The sequence below is a fragment of the Macaca fascicularis genome, chromosome 12 (assembly GCF_037993035.2).
Source record: "Macaca fascicularis isolate 582-1 chromosome 12, T2T-MFA8v1.1".
In the NCBI taxonomy this organism is placed as follows: Eukaryota; Metazoa; Chordata; class Mammalia; order Primates; family Cercopithecidae; genus Macaca; species Macaca fascicularis.
In genome coordinates this window covers 6,993,954-7,015,860 of record NC_088386.1, presented here as the reverse complement: position 1 = coordinate 7,015,860, position 21,907 = coordinate 6,993,954, and the positions used below count along the sequence as shown (strand labels likewise).

The 21,907-nt window shown below is 39.5% G+C and overlaps 1 protein-coding gene across 1 annotated transcript in view; it reads left to right on the top strand.

Annotated features, from left to right (window-relative positions):
- CNTNAP5 (contactin associated protein family member 5) overlaps nucleotides 1-21,907 on the top strand; it is an 860,931-nt gene that overhangs the window by 678,611 nt on the left and 160,413 nt on the right. Inside the window, exon 14 of the mRNA XM_005572890.5 lies at nucleotides 5,874-6,030. Within this exon, the coding sequence (XP_005572947.3) occupies nucleotides 5,874-6,030 (157 nt within the window). The remainder of the gene's footprint in view (nucleotides 1-5,873; nucleotides 6,031-21,907) is intronic.

Genomic DNA, 21,907 nt, shown 5'->3' with positions numbered 1-21,907 from the left:
AATCCCTAGACTTGATCTGCTGGAATTATTTAAATTCAAGTCTAATACTTTTATGAAACAGTTCATAAAGGAGTCTATATGGACTGAAATCTCTGATTTAACAAATGAGGATGCAATATTGCTTCCCGCTTTTACTTTCTCTACCTCCTCCTCCTCCTTATTGTCTCTCTTTCTTTCTGTCACACATACGTTCCCTCCCCAAACTTACGTTCTCTTTATAAGACCTTCTAGAGTATGCAATTTTATTTTTTGTTTCTGTCTTTTTGTGACTCAATTGAGATAATTCTTCTCCAAGTTTATGATGCATTATCCTGTTTAGGATAATTAGAAAAATGGAAACCTGAGGCTGGCAACCTAATTGGAGGTAAAACACACCTAGAAATTTCTGCAGTGGATAAACAGTGCAGATATTTGGACTTTACGTCTACCCTGATTAAGAAGGGAAGAGGCTCACTGTGTTGAAATGACTGAGGGAAGTTCACTGGCAAGGAGTTTTATGGACAGACCTAAGACAACATACCCTTATGCGGTCTGCTCTGCCAAATGGGTTAAATAGTAGTTTTGCAAACTTTTTTCTTTTGTTTGTTGAATACTCTAGCTACTTTAAAATTGGGGAAGAATTTCAGTCCATAAAAATACTTCGAGTAAAAACTCAGAAAGACACTGAACATTTGAAAAGAAGGCAGCTACAGGGCTTAAACTGTGCCTCTCAATTTGCATGTTGTCTGCAACAAAGCAAAACACACTCATGGTTGTCTCCTTGAAACTTGGGGTAGGGAGATCCTGAAAAGGTTCCAGCACTCAACGCTGACACTGCATTGTGCTATAGTATTATTATGGTGTGGCAGTGTGTAAGATCACCTTCTGTGATCACTTACTTTGCACACTCTAAAACAAATACTTAGGAGGATTTATATGTGTATACATATATATTAAATATACACACAGACACACACACATGTAATTTGAGTTTTCCCATATCTTGTTTAAATGCATGAGGTCATATGACAATAATATTTACATAGATGTAATGTAAACTCATGCAATTCCTCAGTCGTATTTTTTATATCCTGCTTACAGAGGACTTTGCCAACTCTCTAAGAGCTTTGAGACTGCTACTGGGAGTTCCTGGAGGAGTCTCTCATCAGGTCCCAGTCCTCTTGCTTTCTTAGTCTTGGCTCTTTCGTGGAAGTCCTTGCATGGCATGGCTGCTGGGGATGTGTATGAAAACTCTGGCTTCCTAGCCAAGGAGCTGGCCTCACAAATCCCCAGAGCCCCAGGCCCTGGAAGCACAGTGCATAACGCAGACCTCTACTGTGGAGAAATATCTATGTCACATGCAGGCAGCTGGAGGGTAGACACAATTTGTCCCCATTTGCTTGTTGTCAAAGCAAAGTGCCTTCCTGGTTGTCAAAGCAAAATTGTGGAACCTCCCTAAGCTCTGCTCACCAGATTTCATAGAGTTCTTTGTTTATCAGAAGCATCAGAATAGGTTTATATTTGGATCAATAATCCCATTTGGTGGAAGAAATAGAGATTTCAGAGATTTAAAATATTGACCCATTAAGAGATACTAAGTGTCTGCTTAGCTTTTGAATAACATGTCTGTGTTAGGGGGAAATGTGTTGTGAGTTCTGCCTCCACAGCAAAGAAGTCAGAATTTAAATCCCCAATCTCCTTTCCAGCTGGGACTCAAGCATGCAACTTGTGCTTTATCCATCAGCCCTACCTGTGAGATGCTCTGATGGGAAGATAACCCCAGGAAGCAGGCTCCATGTGAACCTTCTTTTTTGCAGACACAAGGGCTGCAGAGACACATCTTTGGGGAGACAGGGTTGCAGCTCGAGATACTTGCAGGGAGGTGTTGGTGGTTCAGACAGCATGTTGACTGAATTGGTCTCTAGGCGTTCAGCATTCAGGGGCAGCCAGCTGGGCAGGGTTTTATATTTATGATTCTGTGGCAGTCCAGCATCTTCATAATAAATATCTTTTGCCTTGGAACAGGCAGAGGAAATTCTTAGCTTCTATTCAAGAACCTGATCAACTAAGTTCTATTTTATCTGTTTTATGCTACCCATTTTTTTTTTTCCTGTTAAACCTTCCTATCAGAGCATTTGCAACATTTTGCAAAGTGCAGTTTAAAAACCTAGCCATAGATTCTAAAAAATGCCCTGATTTGTTCTTTACGTTGTTCATTTCCTTTGTCTGCAATGAGATTTTCCAGATGACCACAGGTGACTTACCCGTGGCCTACAAGTTTTGCTCAGGATATCTTTTCATCAAAGTCTTTCCTGATTTGTGTGGTTTAAAACTGCAATATACCCTTCTTCACAGCACACTTGCTCTCCTTAGCCTGTGTTGTATTTTCCCTATATGATATGATTTGGCTATGTCTCCACCCAAATCTTATCCTGATTCCCATGTATTGTGATTCCCATGTATTGTGATTCCCATGTATTGTGGGAGGGACCCGGTGGGAGATAATCGAATCATGGGGGCAATTTGCCCCATGCTGTTCTCATGGTAGTGAGTAAGTCTTACAAGATCTGATGATTTCATAAGGGGTTTCCCCTTTCACTTGGCACTCCATTCTCTCTTGTCCACCACCATATAAGACATGCCTTTTGCCTTCCACCATGTCTGTGAGGCCTTCCCAGTCAGATGGAATTGTGAGTCCATTAATCCTCTTTTTCTTTATAAATTACCTAGTCTTAGGTGTGTTTTTATCAGCAGCATGAAAACCGATTACAACATACCTCTTATCCCTTTCTAAATACTAAATTATTTAAAGGTTATTATTGCCATTTCCTCCTAATTACAATGTAACGACAGGGAGGGCATGTTTTGTTTGTTTCTTCATTTTGGTATGTTGTCTTACGTGATTTATTCCAAGTGCCTAGAACCATGTCTGAAACAGTATAAATCTTTAGTAAATGTTTGTTGAATGAATGCATATGTTTTAAAATAAAATATTTATAATTGTGCTACTTTCCTTCACTTTTGAAAGAACCTCCTGTCGGGAAAGAAAAAATTCAATTTCTGCAATGGCCAAAATTTGCAGCCCAGGATGTCTTTTTTCTTCCTGACTACATGGTTAGAGTCAAGACTTCAGGCGAGTCAAACCCCTGTTTGATCCTCAGTAGCTTCATTTGCTAGAATCTCTCCAATACTCCACAGGAACCAAGACACAAAGATGGGACATCTAGAGGGAAAATTTAGCAATACTCCTGTTTTCATATATACATATATAATTTTTTGTTCTCTACCTTTTTCTTCTTGTTTGTTGAAAGTCAATTGGTTAAAACATTTTTTAACTTTTAAACTTCTCAACCTTTAAGCCAGACATTAGGAGAGAGACATTAGAGGCCAAAGTGGTGCAAGATGTTGATGGATTCAAAACAGAATTAAGAGTTGGGCTGCTAATGGAACTTCTAGGGAGTGAAAACACCAAATAAGAATTGGTAAATCTACTAGAAGCAACACATCCACCAGAAGTTGCACACAAATTGGCTGTTCAGAGCTTATACCATTAGTAATGATGCAATTATTGTGCTTGTAGCCTTTCCGGTAGTTCATAAACAAAGTAACTCTTGCTGACATGGGACTTGACTGTGTAGTCTGGATTCTAGAGTCTGAGAGGAGAGGCCTGGGCTGCTGGAAGGAGGGAGAGTTTGAGAGATTTCTTTCCATTTTTGGACCCAAGGACAACACTGACAAATGTATTCAAATACAAAATGCTTCACCCTCATGCTGGCTGGACTCATGCTTCGATGAGCCACCAAAGCTTACTCCAGTCCTGAATGTGCTCCATGCTCCTGCCAGTCCTCTAGGCCATGTATGCTTGACTCACCTGAGCAGGGATTTAGGAAGAAAGCAATTCATGTGTAGTATTGTACAGTGATTTATAGTTATTGGAAACTCAAGAAAATGAATTCATATTGTTTATAACTTTTCTTTAAAAGAACACACTAGTTAACAGACATCTCTAATTGAAACTCTAGCTTTAAAGACGACATAGGAATTGAACTTACTTTAGGCAGACTGTGGAGTGCCACGTTGGGATGACTGCAGTCCTCCAGGCCCTCTGCTTCATGAATCAGCACCCCTAAAATGCTGTTGCTTTTCAAAGTATCTTCTGTATGTTTTACTCATGACCTTCAGATTATTGAAAGCTCTAGGTTGCCTGGTCTCTTCCTACTTACCTCAGTGGCTTTCATAGGGATGTTAGCCTGGAGCCAAGTAAGAGAAAATTGTTGTTATTTGTATATAGAGATTAATTGTGGTTTTTACGTTTGCACATAAAAATATGCATATAAACCAGAATCTTGATTAGGCAAAATTTCATCCTAGTAACATCCTCAGACAATTCCTATTAGTCTACTGTAAAATTGTAAATGATATAAAGTGTCCCTTAATAAATATTTCTTTCATTTTTTAAATAAGCACATGTTAAGCACCTGTTGTATATCACACACAAATAAGACAATTACCGGCCGGGCGCGGTGGCTCATGCCTGTAATCCCAGCACTTTGGGAGGCCGAGGCGGGCAGATCATGAAGTCAGGAGATCAAGACCATTCTGACTAACACAGTGAAACACTGTCTCTACTAAAATTACAAAAAAAGTAGCCAGGTGTGGTGGCAGGCAACTGTAGTCCCAGCTACTCGGGAGGCTGAGGCAGGAGAATGGCATAAATCCGGGAGGCAGAGCTTGCAGTGAGCCAAGATCACACCACTGCACTCCAGTCTGGGCGACAGAGTGAGACTCTGTCTCAAAAAAAAAAAAAAAGGCAATTACCAAAGGGAGCCCAGGCCTCACATCCTTCAGTCTAAAAGTGTATAACATTTCCATCTCTACCTATCTTGTTTTGGATACCGTATCACTTTCAGAATGATAATTCTAAGCTAATGAAATATTCTCAATCATAAATATCCAAAAGGTTTCACTAAATTACATTTTGTAAAGAAAAAAAATTGAGAAGGACAAGACTCAAGTTAGCTATTTAGTGCGTTATTATATTTATTTGTTTCTAGTTAGATATACAGACTGGAAATCACAGGTTGCATACCAGCGTTATTTGGGTTAAATATAACCTTCACAAGGGTTTGTTCAGGCCCACACATTATTAGCCTTCACAGTGCTTTTATTTTATTTTATTTTTCTCCCAAATCTTTCAGCTTGGAATGTATGACTTCTTTTTAAAAAACAAAATCAGAAGATATGGTAAATGTGGGGCTACTATTATGAGAGAAATCAATGGGAGACAGTCAGAATCAGCTCTCTTACACAGCCAACCTCTTGTTCACCGGAGTCTCTAACTTCCTCATTGTCTACCCAGAACTGAGAACAGAGGTCAGGCTAATCTTTGCCCTGGTGTTCTCATTTTCTCTTTGGTAGTTGTAAAAGAAAGTTACTCTTTTTAAAAATTCATATATTAAAATTTTTGGTCTAAATTCTGACCTAACTTACTTAGTAGTGCCTGATCTGGTAAGAATTTAATTTTGCGACACTGCCTCTCAACATTGCCATTCATCGATACCTGACTATACACACATTTTGATGAAAATGTTGTTTACATGTGTACATATATGGGTGTGCATAGGTGTATAAATGCAAATTTAAATATATAGAAAGAGTGAGAAAGAAAGACAGAGATGGAAAAAGAAGGAACAGAAAAATGAGATGACGAAACAAAGAAATGGAGAAAGCAAGCACAGGGAAGGGGGGAAGTGAGGGAGGGAAGAAGACAGGAAGGGAAGGAGATTATCTATATACATCTATTCTCCAAGATATTTTCAGCTCAGTTTCTGTGCCATCCCCTGTGTTACTTCAGGTTTGCCCTGCCCTGACTGGTGGAATATCTTGTCTTCCAGATGGAACACCATTTACCTGGTGGATTGGGCGGTCCAATGAAAGGCACCCTTACTGGGGAGGTTCTCCTCCTGGGGTCCAGCAGTGTGAGTGTGGCCTAGACGAGAGCTGCCTGGACATTCAGCACTTTTGCAATTGCGACGCTGACAAGGATGAATGGTAATGAGAATCTCCATCTTTCTGCAATTATAGAGAAAGCGCATTAATTGATGTATAAAATTTCCCCAAGACAGAAGGACATGGATGAGAAGCTCAATACAAACTGGAGTGCCCCGATGGTGACCTTTTTTTTAATTGAAAATGGTCAATTCTAGTATTTTCAGTATAACTGATGCTTGTCACATACAAGCATGTAGTCATACCATCAGCTTCTTTTTGTTGTTGTCTCACTCTGTCACCAGGCTAGAGTGCAGTGTCGTGATCTCAGCTTACGGCAACCTCCGCCTCCCAGGTTCAAGAGATTTTCCTGCTTCAGTCTCCCGAGTAGCTGGGAGTACAGGCACACACCACCACGCCCAGCTCTTTTTTTTTTTTTTCTTGTATTTTTAGTTGAGACGGGGTTTCACCATGTTGGCCGGGATGGTCTCGATCTCTTGACCTCATGATCCACCTGACTCAGCTTCCCAAAGTGCTGAGATTACAGGTGTGAGCCACTGCACCCGGCCTCCATCAGTTTCTTATATTCAGAACTTCCCATTTCAAACAAGGAATGACATGTAATATTGAGCTTTGCAATTGAGTCAGGATATTAATGATATGTGGACTATAGGTTTTGCGGGGAGAGAGTGAGAGAGACAGGGATGTGGGGTTATATAGGCTGTTTCTTCACGCTCCCATTGATGTTTCAATCACCTGCCTTCCCTTTTGCTACCAATGAACACACACAAAGGAAATGTATATTTATTGAGCATCTATTAAATTTCATATAATTGTCTTCCTTTTGCTTCATAATGTTGAGTAGTATCTATTGCAGAGATGTTAAATAATTTTCCCAGTGTCAAACATGTCGGTCAAGTGATAGATACACAATTAGAAATCAGCTGTTTCTGCAGCCAGGGTTTCTCTTAGTCTCCCACACCAACTTACTTCTGTAAAACAAATTTAGTTTGAAGCTTCCATGCCCATTACATTTACTCTTCTTTTATCCTCCAGGTGAGCTGCTAGTTTTTTACTGTATTGATTACGAAAATATGTACAGAACATTTCCAAATATACTTTTTCTTTGACTGAATTTAAAGCATTCTTTGCTTTTGGCTTAGCAATTTTGCTTACTTCGTCAAATGCTGCTCAATTTTAATTAAAAATTCTTATGTTAAGCTGGTCTCAATCTCCAAATTTCCCTTTAATATTTTTACTCACTCCTCAAACTGTGAACAACAAGGACTGTTTCACATAAAATATAAGGTTAAGCTAAAATCTCAGTTCAGCAAGGAAAGGACCAGGCATTTGTCTTCATTGGATCCCAGGAGATGGGAATTATCTCTTCAGAACACCCTAGGGCTGCTTATGCACCAGGGCAGGTTACCTGAGTGCCTTCTCCTAAACTCAAGCTGGCCGAAGTTACGTGGTAATGAATCTTGCTCTTCATGTAGGTGAAATTAGATATAGGTAACCACAGGTAGAATGGGCTTCTGCATTCCTTGAGCCCCCACTTTATCCTCCAGTGAATTCCATCTCATTATTGCAGATGCCTACAACCAACTATGATTTGTATCCCGGGTGGAGGCCATGACTCTTTAAACATTATACCTCTCAAGACTTACAGAAGACATTCAGTGGTAATTAGTTGAACACATTAATTTAGACCATCTTTAAAGAAGAGAATAATCACAAGATGGCACCTACGAGCTTGGGAGGTGTGTTGAAGTGTTAGATGGTCGTGGTGCCATAAACCATATTCAAAACGTCTGCTCCCAGTCGCTTGGATTCACTCATTCCTTTGATTTATAAGTTTACTCTCACAGTGCATATTAGACACTATGTGTGTAATCAAAGAAATAGATATAGGAGCTGGAATAGGTAGAAGTGCTTCTCCTAGTTATTCTTGACTCAGACCCCTCCCCACCTCCTCTCCCCCCTCCCCTCCCCTTCCCTCCCCTCCCCTTCCCTCCCCCCTCCCCTCCCCTTCCCTCCCCTCCCCCCTCCCCTCCCCTTCCCTCCCCTCCCCTCCCCTCCCCTTCCCTCCCCTCCCCTCCCCTCCCCTTCCCTCCCCTCCCCTCCCCTTCCCTCCCCTCCCCCCTCCCCTCCCCTCCCCCCTTCCCTCCCCTCCCCCCTCCTCTCACCTCCACCTTCCTCCCTTCCTCCCTCCTTTCCTTCCTTCCTTCCTTCCTTCCTTCCTTCCTTCCTTCCTTCCTTCCTTCCTCCCTCCCTCCCTCCCTTCCCTCCCTCCCTTTCTTTCTTTCTTTCTTTCTTTTTCTTTCTCTCTCTCTTTCTTTCTTTCTCTCTTTCTTTCTTTCTCTCTCTCTTTCTCTCTCACTCTTTCTTTCTTTCCTTTTTTTCTTTCTTTCTTTCTTTCAACGGAGTCTCCCTCTGTCACACAAGCTGGAGTGCAGTGACATGATCTCGGCTCACTGCAACCTCTGCCTCCCAGGTTGAAGCAATTCTCCTGCCTCAGGCTCCTGAGTAGCTGGGATTACAAGGCACACCACCACGCCCGGCTAATTTTTAGTACAGATGGGGTTTCTCCATGTTGGTCAGGTTGGTCTCAAGCTCCTGACCTCATGATTCACCTGCCTCGACCTCCCAAAGTGCTGGGATTACAGGCGTGAGCCAATGCTCCTGGCAGACTCTGAGTCCTGTCTTAGTTGCCTTCTTGGTCTTTGCTCAGTGTTTCTTCTCCTTTATCCCTTTCTTTATAGGACATTTGCCTACTGAACACTGCCTCAGTGTCTCCACTTCCCCGGGATCAAATGAACCAGGCTTAGTTTACTGCACACTGAGGGACAGGGAGGAGCGTGACCTTATATCCCTTAATTGGGCTGAAGTGCTCTGTGTCTCCTTTCCTAAAACTTTCCACTGCTGTCTTCCACTCAGCTCCCAGCCTCTCCCTCCTTTGACCTGCTCACTGTTTCACTAACCTCTGAACCCCTTATCTGATGATTTCACTTCATCATCCAGAGTGAGCTCAGAGGGATTCTTCACAATGTCTTCTCTCACCTTGATGACTCCAGAAGTTGTTACATATTTCATGACCCTTTCCATTTCCTTTAGAGCCAGTGAAAATTTTCCATCCAGGGCCACTTTCTGTGGCAAGTGACCTCTCTTAGGTCATCAGAATTTATTATTAGATAAGGTCCTGTTCAACAATCTGCCTATCAAAGGTCAAGAGAAAAGGACTGAGTTTCCCCTCTTAAGGATGCTTGCCTCACTCCTGGATGTCCCTGAGTAGCATATTGACCATCTTGGGGCAAAGTCTAGGTGAGAACAGATCAGAAAGTTCCTTCTGTCATTCTCAAGAGGGAGTAGAGGCTGAGATTCTGATTCAACACTTCTGAGTTTCATTCATTGTCTTAGTGCAAGTCATAGCCTGTGGTAAAGGGTTTTTATAAATAATTCATTATAGAAGCATCTGTATGTATTACTTTATCAAACATTTACTGATTTATCGCTTAATTACTTAGTGCCTACTCTGTACCAGACAGATAGTCTGCTGTACAGAGAAAGTCAAGGGCATTATGGTCACTTCCCTTGAGGAACCCTCAGGACAGTGTAAAGAAAGTGCTAGTTAGTTATTAGGTGGGTGAGAAAGTAATTGTGGTTTTTGCCATTTAAAAGTAGTGGCAAGCCTGGGCACAGTGGCTCACGCCTGTAATCCCAGCACTTTGGGAGACTGAGGTGGGCAGATCACGAGGTCAGTGGCTCAAGACCAACCTGGCCAACATGGTGAAACCCCATCTCTACTAAAAATACAAAAATTAGCTGGGTGTGGTGGCGTACACCTGTAGTTTCAGCTACTCAGGAGGCTGAGGCAGGAGAATAGCTTGAACCCAGCAGGAGGAGCTTGCACTGAGCTGAGATGGTGCCACTGCATTCCAGCCTGGCAGCAGCGTGAAACTCTGTCTCAAAAAAAAAAAAAAAAAAAGTAATGGCAAAAACCACAATGAGTTTTGCACCAACCTAATAGTAATACATCGGTCTGAAAAATTTGGCAAGAGAAATAAGCACAGATGTACCTGAACCTGGGGTAGAAATGAGCTGGGAAATTTAGATTGTGAAGAGAAGCAGCAGTTAAGTTTTGAAGGAAGAGAAGAAGCTAAAGAAATAAACAAACTGGTGTACTACAGGCAGGGGTTGGGGGTGGGGGGAACATCTGTATGCAGGGGGGAAATGTAAAATAATATACAAATCACCACTCTCAATATATTGGTGTGGTTGTTGCACAGTCGTCATGTGAGAAATGTACAGAAGATAAAGGGAGGGAGGAAGGTCAAATCCAGGTTATGAAGCTCCTGGTATGGAAATAACAGTGAGCTAGCTTTGTCTGTACAAGGGTTATAGGCATACGATAAGCATTCACACATGAGACCAGGCATATTTGTGAAAATGCATTTATTATTTATATATCAAACTCTATTGTTTACTGCAGAAAGGAAAAATACAAAAGCTGACACACTTGTGAAATAGTTAATCACGTTCAACATACTTGCGACTTCTTTCTTGACCAACATGTGGTCAGACTGACTTTCCACACATTTCAAATTTTGTTTTAGACCACCATGCCTCGTTTACTATCAGTGGTGTTCTGTGTGCCTCAGAGAAGCTTTGGATATTCTTGCCTTGTAAAATTTCCTCAAGTTTTTGCCTTTGTGAAATTAATCAGAAAACTGACTTGGCCTTTTATAGCACCCAGTGGGTAGCAGTTTAATATGTTACAACTCCTAGATAACATTGCCACTTAAATGTTACCTATCATAGCCTGAATTGTTCTTAGTATGTTATATACTGTATCTCATATTAACATCTCAATAACTCTTGAGTTTGGTTTTATTATTTCTTTTCCCCAGAAAAAAGAAACTGAGGCTCAGAGATGATAAATGGTTTGGTTAAGGTCGCTTGCCTAAGGGGCAGAGTAGATGTTTTAGCTGAATCTAAGGATGCGCTTAGTGATTATGGCAAATGAGCTGCTAACGTTGGGGTTTTGAATAATGGGCAGCCAGTGAGGATGCTAGAGAGAACCCTCCTATGATCTCTCAAATCACATCACTGTAGCATGCATGCTTCTCTTTGCTAAGCCAGGGTGCTTAGGGAACCTGGGGCATCTTCTAAGCCTCTGGTGATTGACAATTTCTGTTTTGTTTCATTATTTTTTGAGTGAGGGTCTCACTTTGTTGCCCAAGCTGGTCTTGATTGCTTGGGTTCAAGCAATCCTTCCCCATCTCAGCCTCCCAAAGCATTGGGACTATAGGTGCATTCAACCATGGCCGTCTTGTTCTATTTTAACAAGCCGCTGTAACTGAATAACATACATTTCAATGAGACTCAAGTAAATGAAGATAATGAGTGCATGTTGTAGGGGTGAGTGAAAGTGACACAGCTCACAAGATGGAGGTGGGTGGGGAGAGAAGAAAAAGTCACTCAGTGAACCTCAAAAGTACATTTCCTTCTTCGAGTAAGAGGAAAGCTTTAACTACACATCTGAATTAGCTGATTTCCTAGGGGTTTCTATCCCAACCAAATCACTAAATGGTAATGAAAAAGGAAGAAATGAAGGAACATGTAAAGAATAATAATTTTAGTAATTAATGACTGTTTGCAAAGGAACTTCTCTTCAACATCACCATTCAATCTCTAGGAATCCTCCCAACTAGATGGTTTCTGAACCAGCTACTTTAGAGTGCTGGCTTGTTGAGAGTAAGAAAGGAAACTCTGGTGACAGCTCTGGGTTGCAGACCCTGGAGACAGCTCAGGAGAGTGTCGGGCTGTGTGGGAGGTGGGAAAACAGTCATCCAGCAAGAGGGGTCAAAGGCCGGTGGAACAGCATGTTGGAGAAGGCAGAGAGAATGTGCAATCTCCCTCATGGTGATGACCCGTGGCCCAGATGAAGAGTCTTCTCATCCAAACAACCAGGTTGCACTAAAGTGAAGCTCTTTTACTTAGCAGTAGAACATTCTTTTATTTATTTTAGAAGAAAGTACAGAAGTTTTTATTTGATTTTTGGTAACTCTGTTCTTTGCCTCTTGCCCTTAGTGTACCCTTGTATAAAGTGATATGGCAAAAATAGGAAGAGAAAATGATGTAAGGTGTAAATTCCAGTCTTTTGATAATCCAAAAAAGAAAATCTTTTATTCTTTTCCTTAAAGAATAGAATATTTTTATGGGATGTTATTTTTTTAGCATATAGAATGCTGGAACTTTAAGCTACTATTTAGCCTTTGGTTCTACTTTTCTGTTACAGAGAAATTATTTAATAAATGTTGCTAAATTCATGAATGAATGATAGGTGAATGATTTCTGTTAGACAGATTTTTACCAACGTATTTTCAGATAGGTCAGGCCATAGCCATGATAGGATTAGTTGAAATTTTAGTTGAAATTTACTTCCTTGTTAGCCATTACTCCTGTTTTACTATCTCACAAGAAATATTTACCAAATTTTAACCTACATGCCTTTTGCTACAGATTGATTTTCTTCTCGCTACCAAAAGTAGTTATTTGTCTTTCTATGCCTGGATTATTTCACTTAACATCATATATTCCAGGTTCATTCATGTTATTGAAAAGGACAGGGTTTTCTTAATTTGCCAAGCTTGAACAATAGTTCATTGGTTATATACACATTTTCCTTATTCATTTATTCACTGATGGACACTGAGATTGTTTCCATGTGAGGGGATAGATACGTTAAGTAGCTTGATTTAGCCTTTCCATGATTTATACATATGTCAACACATCACATTATGCCCTACAAATATATACAATTTTTGTTGTTCAATTAAACAATTAATTTTTTTAAAAGTAGCTACAAGTGAACATCCTGTTCCAAAAGTTATCTTTGTACACATTTGCCTTCAAAATAGGCTTTTGTTTTGGTGACTACATGTCTAATCCAGGCCCCAGGACATTGCCCCTCCCAAGGACCCTGCATTCCCTTCCCATGAGACGCAGAATGAGATGATGCTGGATACCTCCTAGTGGTGTCAAATTTTGCTGTTTCCTCACCTGGGTCATTATTTGATCTTTCAGAACTCTTTTGGTTTCCTCAAAACCTTCACCTCTGAGATTCCCAGGCTCCATGCAGTGAGGACGCCTTAGACCAGGTAGTATCTTGAGAAGGGGCTCCAATCTTGAATTCTGAGAGAAACAAAAATTTCACCTCGGGGCACACTAACGTTCTATCGCTTATTTAAAAAGAATAATAAATTAGGCAATCTCTATTGGTTGAATTTGATTATTCATGAATCTGTTTATGAGCTACTCTACTGCTTATTGAGTTTTGAAAGTGCCTGTTCTCTAGGCAGACAGGAATTAGAAAGGGTTTATGTGGGTTTTTGCTCACTCAGTCCCTGAATTCCCACACGCATCTTGCAAACTAATCAGGGCCAGCCTCTTGTGTTGGAGAGGAGTATACTTGGCACCTGGTGGGTCCTCCACGCATTAACTGCTTAATGAAAGGATGCATGAATGAAGAGATGGGACATTTTCTCTCTCCTCATCCACTCTTCCTGGCCAAATATGCGCTCCACTTGCTAGTTATTTTCTGCTGTTTTAGTCATTGAATATACTCTTAAAGTATACATTCTGGAGTAACTTGATACTGGCTTGCTTATGCTAATGTTCCCATGACTGGGTTTCAATTTTTTTTTAATTTTTTTTAAGACAGGGTCTCACTCTGTCGCCCAGGCTAGAGTGCAGTGATGTGATCTTGGCTCACTGCAACCTCAAACTCCTAACCTCAAGCAATCCTCACACATCGAACTCTCAAAGTTATGGGATTACAGGCGTGAACCATTATTCCCAGCCAGCCTACATTTTTTTTTAGACAGAATGTTTTGTGATGTATCTCAATGGAAAGAATAAGAAGGCCTTGCCCAGTTAAGAGATAAAGAAAAACATATGAAAATAGAAAAAAAAAGAACTTGCAATAAAAGGTTGAAAATTCAAAACCAAAATGTCACATCATTATTTTGTAAAATTCTAAATGAGGTAAATACCCTAAATGAGGTAAATAAAATACTTTGCCTATGGTAGCATTAAAGAGGGTTTTTTTTTTCCTTCTTTTTATTTAATGATGCCACCATCCTATCCACCTTTTAGGGAAAAATATCTAATATGAACAGTTTATCATCCATGAGTTCTGGAAAACAAAACATAGCTATGAAATACTTTTTTTTTAATCTTGTGGAAAACAAAACGTAGGTTGAGGTTTCTATTACATCAGTTATCTGTCAAGCTTTACAAATATATTATCACTAAATTGTCTGTAGTCTCATTATTCGAGCAATAGCAAAATTGTATCAGAAATAAAACTCACAGTCATTATAGAGATTATGATTTTGCATTTACATGAAATGATCCTCTCCCTGAGGAGGTAGCTTTACCACAGGGATATTCAGAACTCACCAGTCAGAACACGGATACACGGAGAGACATTCCTTACAACTTCTTGATCAGAATTTGCTGGAACTCTTAGCCAAGTATGTCTGAAGGGGACAGCTCTGACAGAATGGGAAGTTGGGGATGCTGTTTTCTTGCTCCTTTCGTTCTCTCTGTCTTTTTCATTTCTATTCTGCCTGGGGCTGATTCTGTGGTCCATGGCAATGCTCTCTGTGAACTACAAATAAATCCCAATGTCTGCATTTTTTTTTTTTTAAAGTGTAGTGCCTTCATCAAGTAGCAGAAGGAGAAATAATTCCATCTCCTTTGCACATCTGTCTTATAGGTGTTTTGTGAAAGTGTCATGAGCTAATTCATGTAATACACTTAAAATACACACAACTGTAGCTGTTTTTGCTGGTATCATTGTCGTTTTCTAAATATAAAACGTAATGAATCTCAGTAATATTTTATTATGCAATGGAAAGAACAAATTGTGGATTTGTCACCTATTAACTAGAAAGCCTACGTCATTTAGCCTCTCTAAGCTTCTGGTTTCTAATTTATTTTTTTAAAGTGGGGGAATATCTATCTCTGGGAAATACTGGCTGAGTTAGCAATAATTTGTGCACCTAGCAGATGTGCCATGGAGTCAGAGCTCAAAGATTTATCAACGATCTTTTTATTATTATTTTCTCCATTTTCATCCAATCTTAAATAAACTATAAAAGCCAACATTGATTTGTAGAAGTTAAACGGATGTCTAAGAAAAGTCTGTATGCATGTATTGCAAATCAAAACCACAATGGGATACCATCTTATACCAGTCAGAATGGCTATTAAAAAGCCATGTTTATACCGTTGGTGGGAGCGTAAATTAGTTCAATCATTTTTGAAGACAGTGTGGCGATTCCTCAAAGATTTAGACAGACTATCATTTGACCCAGCAATTCCATTACTGGGCATATACCCAAAGGAATAGAAACAATTCTGTGATAAAGTTACATGCACATGTCTGTTCATTGCAGCACTATTGTCAATAGCAAAGGCATGGAATCAACCCAAGTGCCCATCAATGATAGACTGGATAAAGAAAATGTGGTACATATACACCATGGAATACTATGCAGTCATAAAAAGGAACGAGATCATGTGCTTTGCAGGGACATGGATGGAACTGAAAGCCATTATTCTCAGTAAATTAACACAGGAGGAGGAAACCAAATACTGCATCTTCTCACTTATAAATGGCAGCCAACTGATGAGAACACATGAACACATCGGGCTGGGGTACAACACACACTGGGGCCTGTGGGAGGTTGGGTGTGGGAGGAGGGACAGCATCAGGAAGAATAGCTGATGAATGCTGGGCTTAATAACTAAGTGATGGGATGATCTGTGCAGCAAACCACCATGGCACACGTTTACCTATGTAATAAACTTCCACACCCTACACATGTACCCCTGAAATTAAAAGTTGGAAATAAAAAAAAAGAAACTAAAGGGAAAAGAAAGAAAAGTATATATGCATGTATGCAATGAACAAAAACATAACAGAAGTAATACCATGCAAGCACAAAGTTCATTCAACCACCAGACTTTGAGTGGAGTAAGGAAATAGCACTGAAATTCCTTCTTCCCAAAACAGGGCTGCTCTCTGAAAGTTTATTCGTAAAATTCACCATGTAACTGGTGGATCTGCCCTGTGTGTAAATAAACCAAGAGATTCCTTGTGAATGTATAACAGAAGAGCTCGTGGACTCCCAGAAATCCTGTCAAGGTGATCCATGCGTAATCTCAGGGAATGAAGGGCTGGAAAATGATTGCAAATTAGTAAACAGAAACCTAATCAATTGAGCTGTGTCTTGTGTGGAGAAAGCCTGTGTGCACAGAATGGGGATGGTCACCCTGGGACCTACTGAGGACAGTGTGAGGACTCAGGGCCTGGCGCTGTGATTCCAGCACAGTCCAGAGGAGGCTTCACAAGCACCAGCTTCCATTCTTGAGAGAGCTGCTGTCGGCAGGTGGGAGACCCGTGTTGGAGCACAGGAGACGTTGGTGGTTATAGGCAAATGCTTTGGCATCTAAATCTGTGTCAATCCTGGCCTTTCTATTTGCAAATGATAAACCTTGAGAAGTTTTATCATCTTCCTGAATCTCAGTTCTTGCTCCTGTACAATGCAGGTAATTGTTAACAATATTTTCCTAGCGTTATTCTCAGGATTAAGTGAGTTCATGTGTGAAACTCTATTTCAATGCTCCCATGGCCAGGGAAAGGCTCCACGGATATGAGTTGCTCATCTGAGTCCCCAAACCACCAGTACATTCTAAAGCAGCAACCTCAAACTCTAGCAGTGCCTCTAATTTAGGGATCTTATTTTTTAAAAATAGTTTATCTCTGTAAAAGGCAACAGTGATTTAAAATAACATTTTATTGTTCACTTTGTAAATATTTTGGTGTTTGGACTTTACCTATGAGAGATAGAGACCTCTTAAAAGGTTTTAAGCAATAAAGTATGAATCATGGTACATATTATATAAACATGTTTCCTGGAATAATAAGAAGAATGATAGGAATTAAGAGAGTAGATAGATTAGAAGCAGGGATCCAGTTTGTGTCACCAGCCCCAAGGCCTAGGCAGAGCCATGAGATCTCAAAATAAAACTGAGTTCGGGAGCATGAGGATAAAGCCATTGAATGGAGGGACATGAAGAAAGTGAGATTGGTGGAAGTTGTTAATTAAGAGTGGGGGAGGAAGTAAGAAAGAACAGAGAAATGAAGACTCATATGCTTATGGCCTCAGCAACTGGGTGTACAGGGCAAGTCATTCACAGAGGTGAGTGACAGACAGGTGGGAAAACTGACCCCTGAGAAAACGACTAGTGAAGGAGGTTGAACATCTTAGTTTAAGGTGCCCGATGATATCCAAGGGAAGGATTTAGTAGACAGTCAAATAAATATATATTCATGGAGGAACGTGTGTGTGTGTGTGTGTGTGTGTGTGTGTGTGTGTAACAGCAAAGAAGGCAAAAGTAAAATGTAAAATGCTGTAACAAAGTGAAGGACATTAGGGACTGACATGTTCCATGGAAACTAGCAGTTTAATAAGAGAAGTCTCAGTGGAGTGAAAGGGGAAAAGGCCAATTGTCATAGGTTGAGGAGGAAAAGGGTGCAGAGGAAGATGAGATGAGAGAATGCAGGCAATGATCTGAAGAAAATTTGACTCTGAAGAGAAAAGAAGGGAAGTAACTAGATTGAGAGATAGGGTTGAGGACGACTACAGCATGCAAGCAGAAAAAGAGGGAGAAGTCAGAGGTACAACATAAAGAGAGAGCTTAATTGAAGGAGGAAGTGCCCTGAGACATCAGAAGATGAGATTCAGGATAAAATACTAGCCATGGACATAGGGAGGATTGCTCAAGCCAAGAGAAAGCAAATCACAGTGGGTTCAGATGGTCTGACTTTGCAGATACCCTGGCTAAATTGCTGATTAATGCCAAGCTTATTCTCTATGAAACCTTTACCCATTTTCCAACAGGGAAAACAAGAATTACACACACACACAAATCAATATATAAATCAATGTCACAAAATATTATGTGCAAGAAATTGAAATTAGGATGGAGAAGGAAAAGAGAATACAGAACATTTGGGAACATTTTTGAGAGGAAACTGGAGTTAAGTCTTGAGAAATTTGAAGAGTTGGAGAAGACCAACAGTTGATGTGTTCCAGAGAAAGAGAGATATATATTTTGGAATCATCAAGATCTAAGTGGTAGTGAATCACAAGTATGGTGTACAGTCTAATAGTTTTGACTTTTAATCTACTTGCTTCCTGAATAAGACTGAAGGCAATCTAGAAATGTATGAATATATTTCTAGAAATATATATACATTTATTATATATACACATTATATATATATTCATTATATATGCATTATATATTCATTATACATACATTATATATATTCATTATATATACACATTATATACATGTTCATTTTATATATATATATATAAAATGACACCACTAATTGTTTCCTTCTTTATTTTGAGGTCATGTTCTACAAATTATGACCCCCAAAATCTTCATCTGTGGTATTTTTTAAATCAATTTTACATCTCTGACTTCTTGAGGGTCATTTTAATTTCTTAACAGGAAAGTGGCATTGAGTAAACCTTGGCTGATTCATATACCAAGACCTGCTTTTGTTTTCTTGTATCTGTTTGTGAAAAGTCCTACGGTTTCAGGTTTCTAGAGCATTTATAGAAAAAAAAAGTTTCTGAACATTTTAAATATATAAACAAGATTCCAGATGTGGTCCAGTCCCCCTCACCCACCCCTGTGTGGAACACAGGGAAATGAATATTATCCTTGGGTAGACTGTATATCTGACCACTCAATGCCTGAATTTGCTTTGGTTGGCGGCCAAATTACCCTTAAGCTCATTTAAAGCTTCTTGTTACCTAATCTCCTCGGTCTTTTTTTTTTTTTTTTTTTTTTAATCTGGAAGTCTTGAGAAAGAAAGCAACAGAGAAATAATTGCTCCTTAAACAAAGGTAAGATGGAATTATCAGCAAGCATCAGTGCAGCACTGCAGACTTGAAGAGCTGCTGGCAGGCATCTTACTGGCCATTCCTCCTTTACAGCCGTAAGAAACGAAAAACATCATGTACCCCACTCAGGAGAAGCGGGTGTGGAGTCTCTTGAGGTTAATCCACTGAGATTCACACATGGGCTTCAGAGGGAGCTGAGTTCTTGAATCCTTCCTATAATTTTCTGTTTGTCTACCATATATAACATTTTATTTACTACTTCCAAGTGACTGAAAGAGGAAAGGACACAAAAGAGGGGGAAAAAAAAACCCATTGTATTTTTTAATAGTTAGGTCACCCAAATTATATACTAAAATAAACTTACCAAGCAGCAGTTAACCAAAATTGGTTGATAAAAATGAATGGCAGTCTGTGACATTTCATCAGACTTGAATGATATCCCCCCCATCACTCTGCCATTCTAAATTTGGTGAAATACCAAGATTCAGATATTTAAACTTAGAGAAACCACATTGACTAATTCTGTACCATACCCTTGCCCTTGAGAATAAGTTTTTTTCTTGCTGCGTGTGTTTTATTATTTTTTAGGTCATACTAACGTGTTTTTTAAGGATCATACGCCTATTCCATGTGCCCTTATAGGCGCCATACGTGAGAATGTCTGGCTGCTCTGCTCATGCATTCTGGTTGTGGGGTGCCATGTCTTGTTCTCCTTTTATATATTCTTTGTATGTCGTGTTTGTATTTCAAACTTCAATGAGAATTTCCATAACTATGTATTGAATCTCTACTATGTGCAAGTTGGTGTGTTCATTGTTTTATATATATTATCCCCTTTGATTCATACAAAAATATCAAATTGTTAGTATTATTATTATTATTATAACCATTTAAAACATAAGAAAAGTGAGCCCCAGAGTGACCTCACTGATGTTATACAACTAGGGTGTTGAGGTGCATGGATTCAACTCATGTCGTCTGGTCCCGGTGACAGGCTTTCCTACTACATACAAAACAATCATCTCTCAACTATACTTAGGAAGGGCCTTGCGCATTGCTCCAAAGGAAGTGAAAGTTTGCAGAGTTCTTACCCTTGGCATGAAGAAAGCAAATCTACAGCTGTAGACTCCTTGCCTATCAATAGGTACCACCATCATTTGCATCATTTTATTGTGACTAAAACTCACCATGACAATCACCACTACCATCACCACCAATTGTCCTACCCATTGTTTTGAAATGTTGGAATCATACCTGTCACTCACAAATTTAATTAAATCCAATCATATTCCTAATATGACCTTAAACGCAGGAATAAATATGCAAATTCCCTTTGATGGCTCCATTGCCTATAGGCTCAACATAGCCTTCACATGCAGTTTATTGGTCCAGTCAATGTGGATTCCCACTGTAATTTTTTAAAGAAATTTAAATTTCATTGCCAATATTCAAAAACTGAAAATTTTTACGTTAATATTCTAGCCTGGCTCTTTGGTCTCATATTACAGAATGGCATAATTTCCTGTTGCTAATGAGTACTACAGGCCTGCTTTAGTTGGAACACCTACTTTATACTTATCTCTCTTTCCCCCTGACACTGAGATTGTGTGTCCATTTCCATTTATTACTAACACAAAGCTGGATTCACATACATTTCGATCTGCTTGGCCCCTGTAGGCATTTAAATTTGTATCTGTTTCTGTTGCATTAAATAGCTTTAGAGAGAAATTTACTTTAAGTTTTCAGGTAAAAAGTATTCTTAGTAATGTGCCTTGCATCATCAAACTAAATATGATTTTTTTTCCTCTGTTATTTGGAAGAGAATTTTATTCTTAGAGTGCTATTTTTAGATCTCAACACTTTGACACAAAAACATCAAATTTTTGTAGACAAGATGCCAGAGTGTATAGGAAAGGCAGTCATTGGCATTGATGGGCAGACTTTAGAAACTACTATTTTCACCTTGAAAATGGAAATGGAGAGGCATACAATGCTATAGCAGTACAGAATTTCTTCAGGAGAGGATTTGGGTTTGGTCTTCATTCCACTTCGGCTGTTTGGCATTTGCTTTAAAATCTCTGCCTGAAAAGATATTGGAATGTGGAGATTGAAGTTTATCCCTGTGTCTATGCAGCATTCATAGATGTACTTTCAAGCTGAGGCAAAAGCCTTATTCTATATCCTTTGAATGGCCTCTAAGTACAGGTATTCGAATTGTAGATATTGTACAGTACATTTCTTTACATTTTCCATTTGATAGATCTGTAGGAACATGTGTACAGATGAATATTTGACTTATTCATAATTAAGATGAATTAATATGTTTTTCTCCATTTTCATGAGTTGGATAATAAATCTGAAAATTTAATTTTCTACATGTGCTGTGTCATATAAGCTCTCCAATGCAGAATCATAGGTGGATGCATAAAAAGATGAATTGACTTGCCTGGGGCCACAGAGTAGTTCAGGAGCAAAGAAGAGAACTAAAATAAGTGTCACTGCCACCATTTTTGAGCATTTACCATAGCATGCTAAGTGACTACATAATGTCTTTTAAACCCATCAGTCATTGTGATGTAGATGTTATCTCCATTTTAAAATTGAGCACACTGAATATCTCAGAAATGAAATTATTTGCCCAGTCTAACATAGCTAGGACCTGGGGACTGAGATTCCAGGACCCATCTTTATGCTTCTAAAACTATGTCCTTAAAGACCTGGGGTAGATCCTGGGGATACCAAGAATGTGACGTTGTCCCTGCCTCTTCTGTGGTGTGAGGTATGACCTTAGGCTAGCTATCTAATATCTCTCAGCCTCAGTTTCCTCATTTATAAGTGGGCATAATGACACCTACGGCATAGTATATATTTTTTTTTTTGGTGGGGGGGAAATACCTATCCCCTAGTATAACTGCCTCAGAACAGTTGTACATTCAATGCTAGTT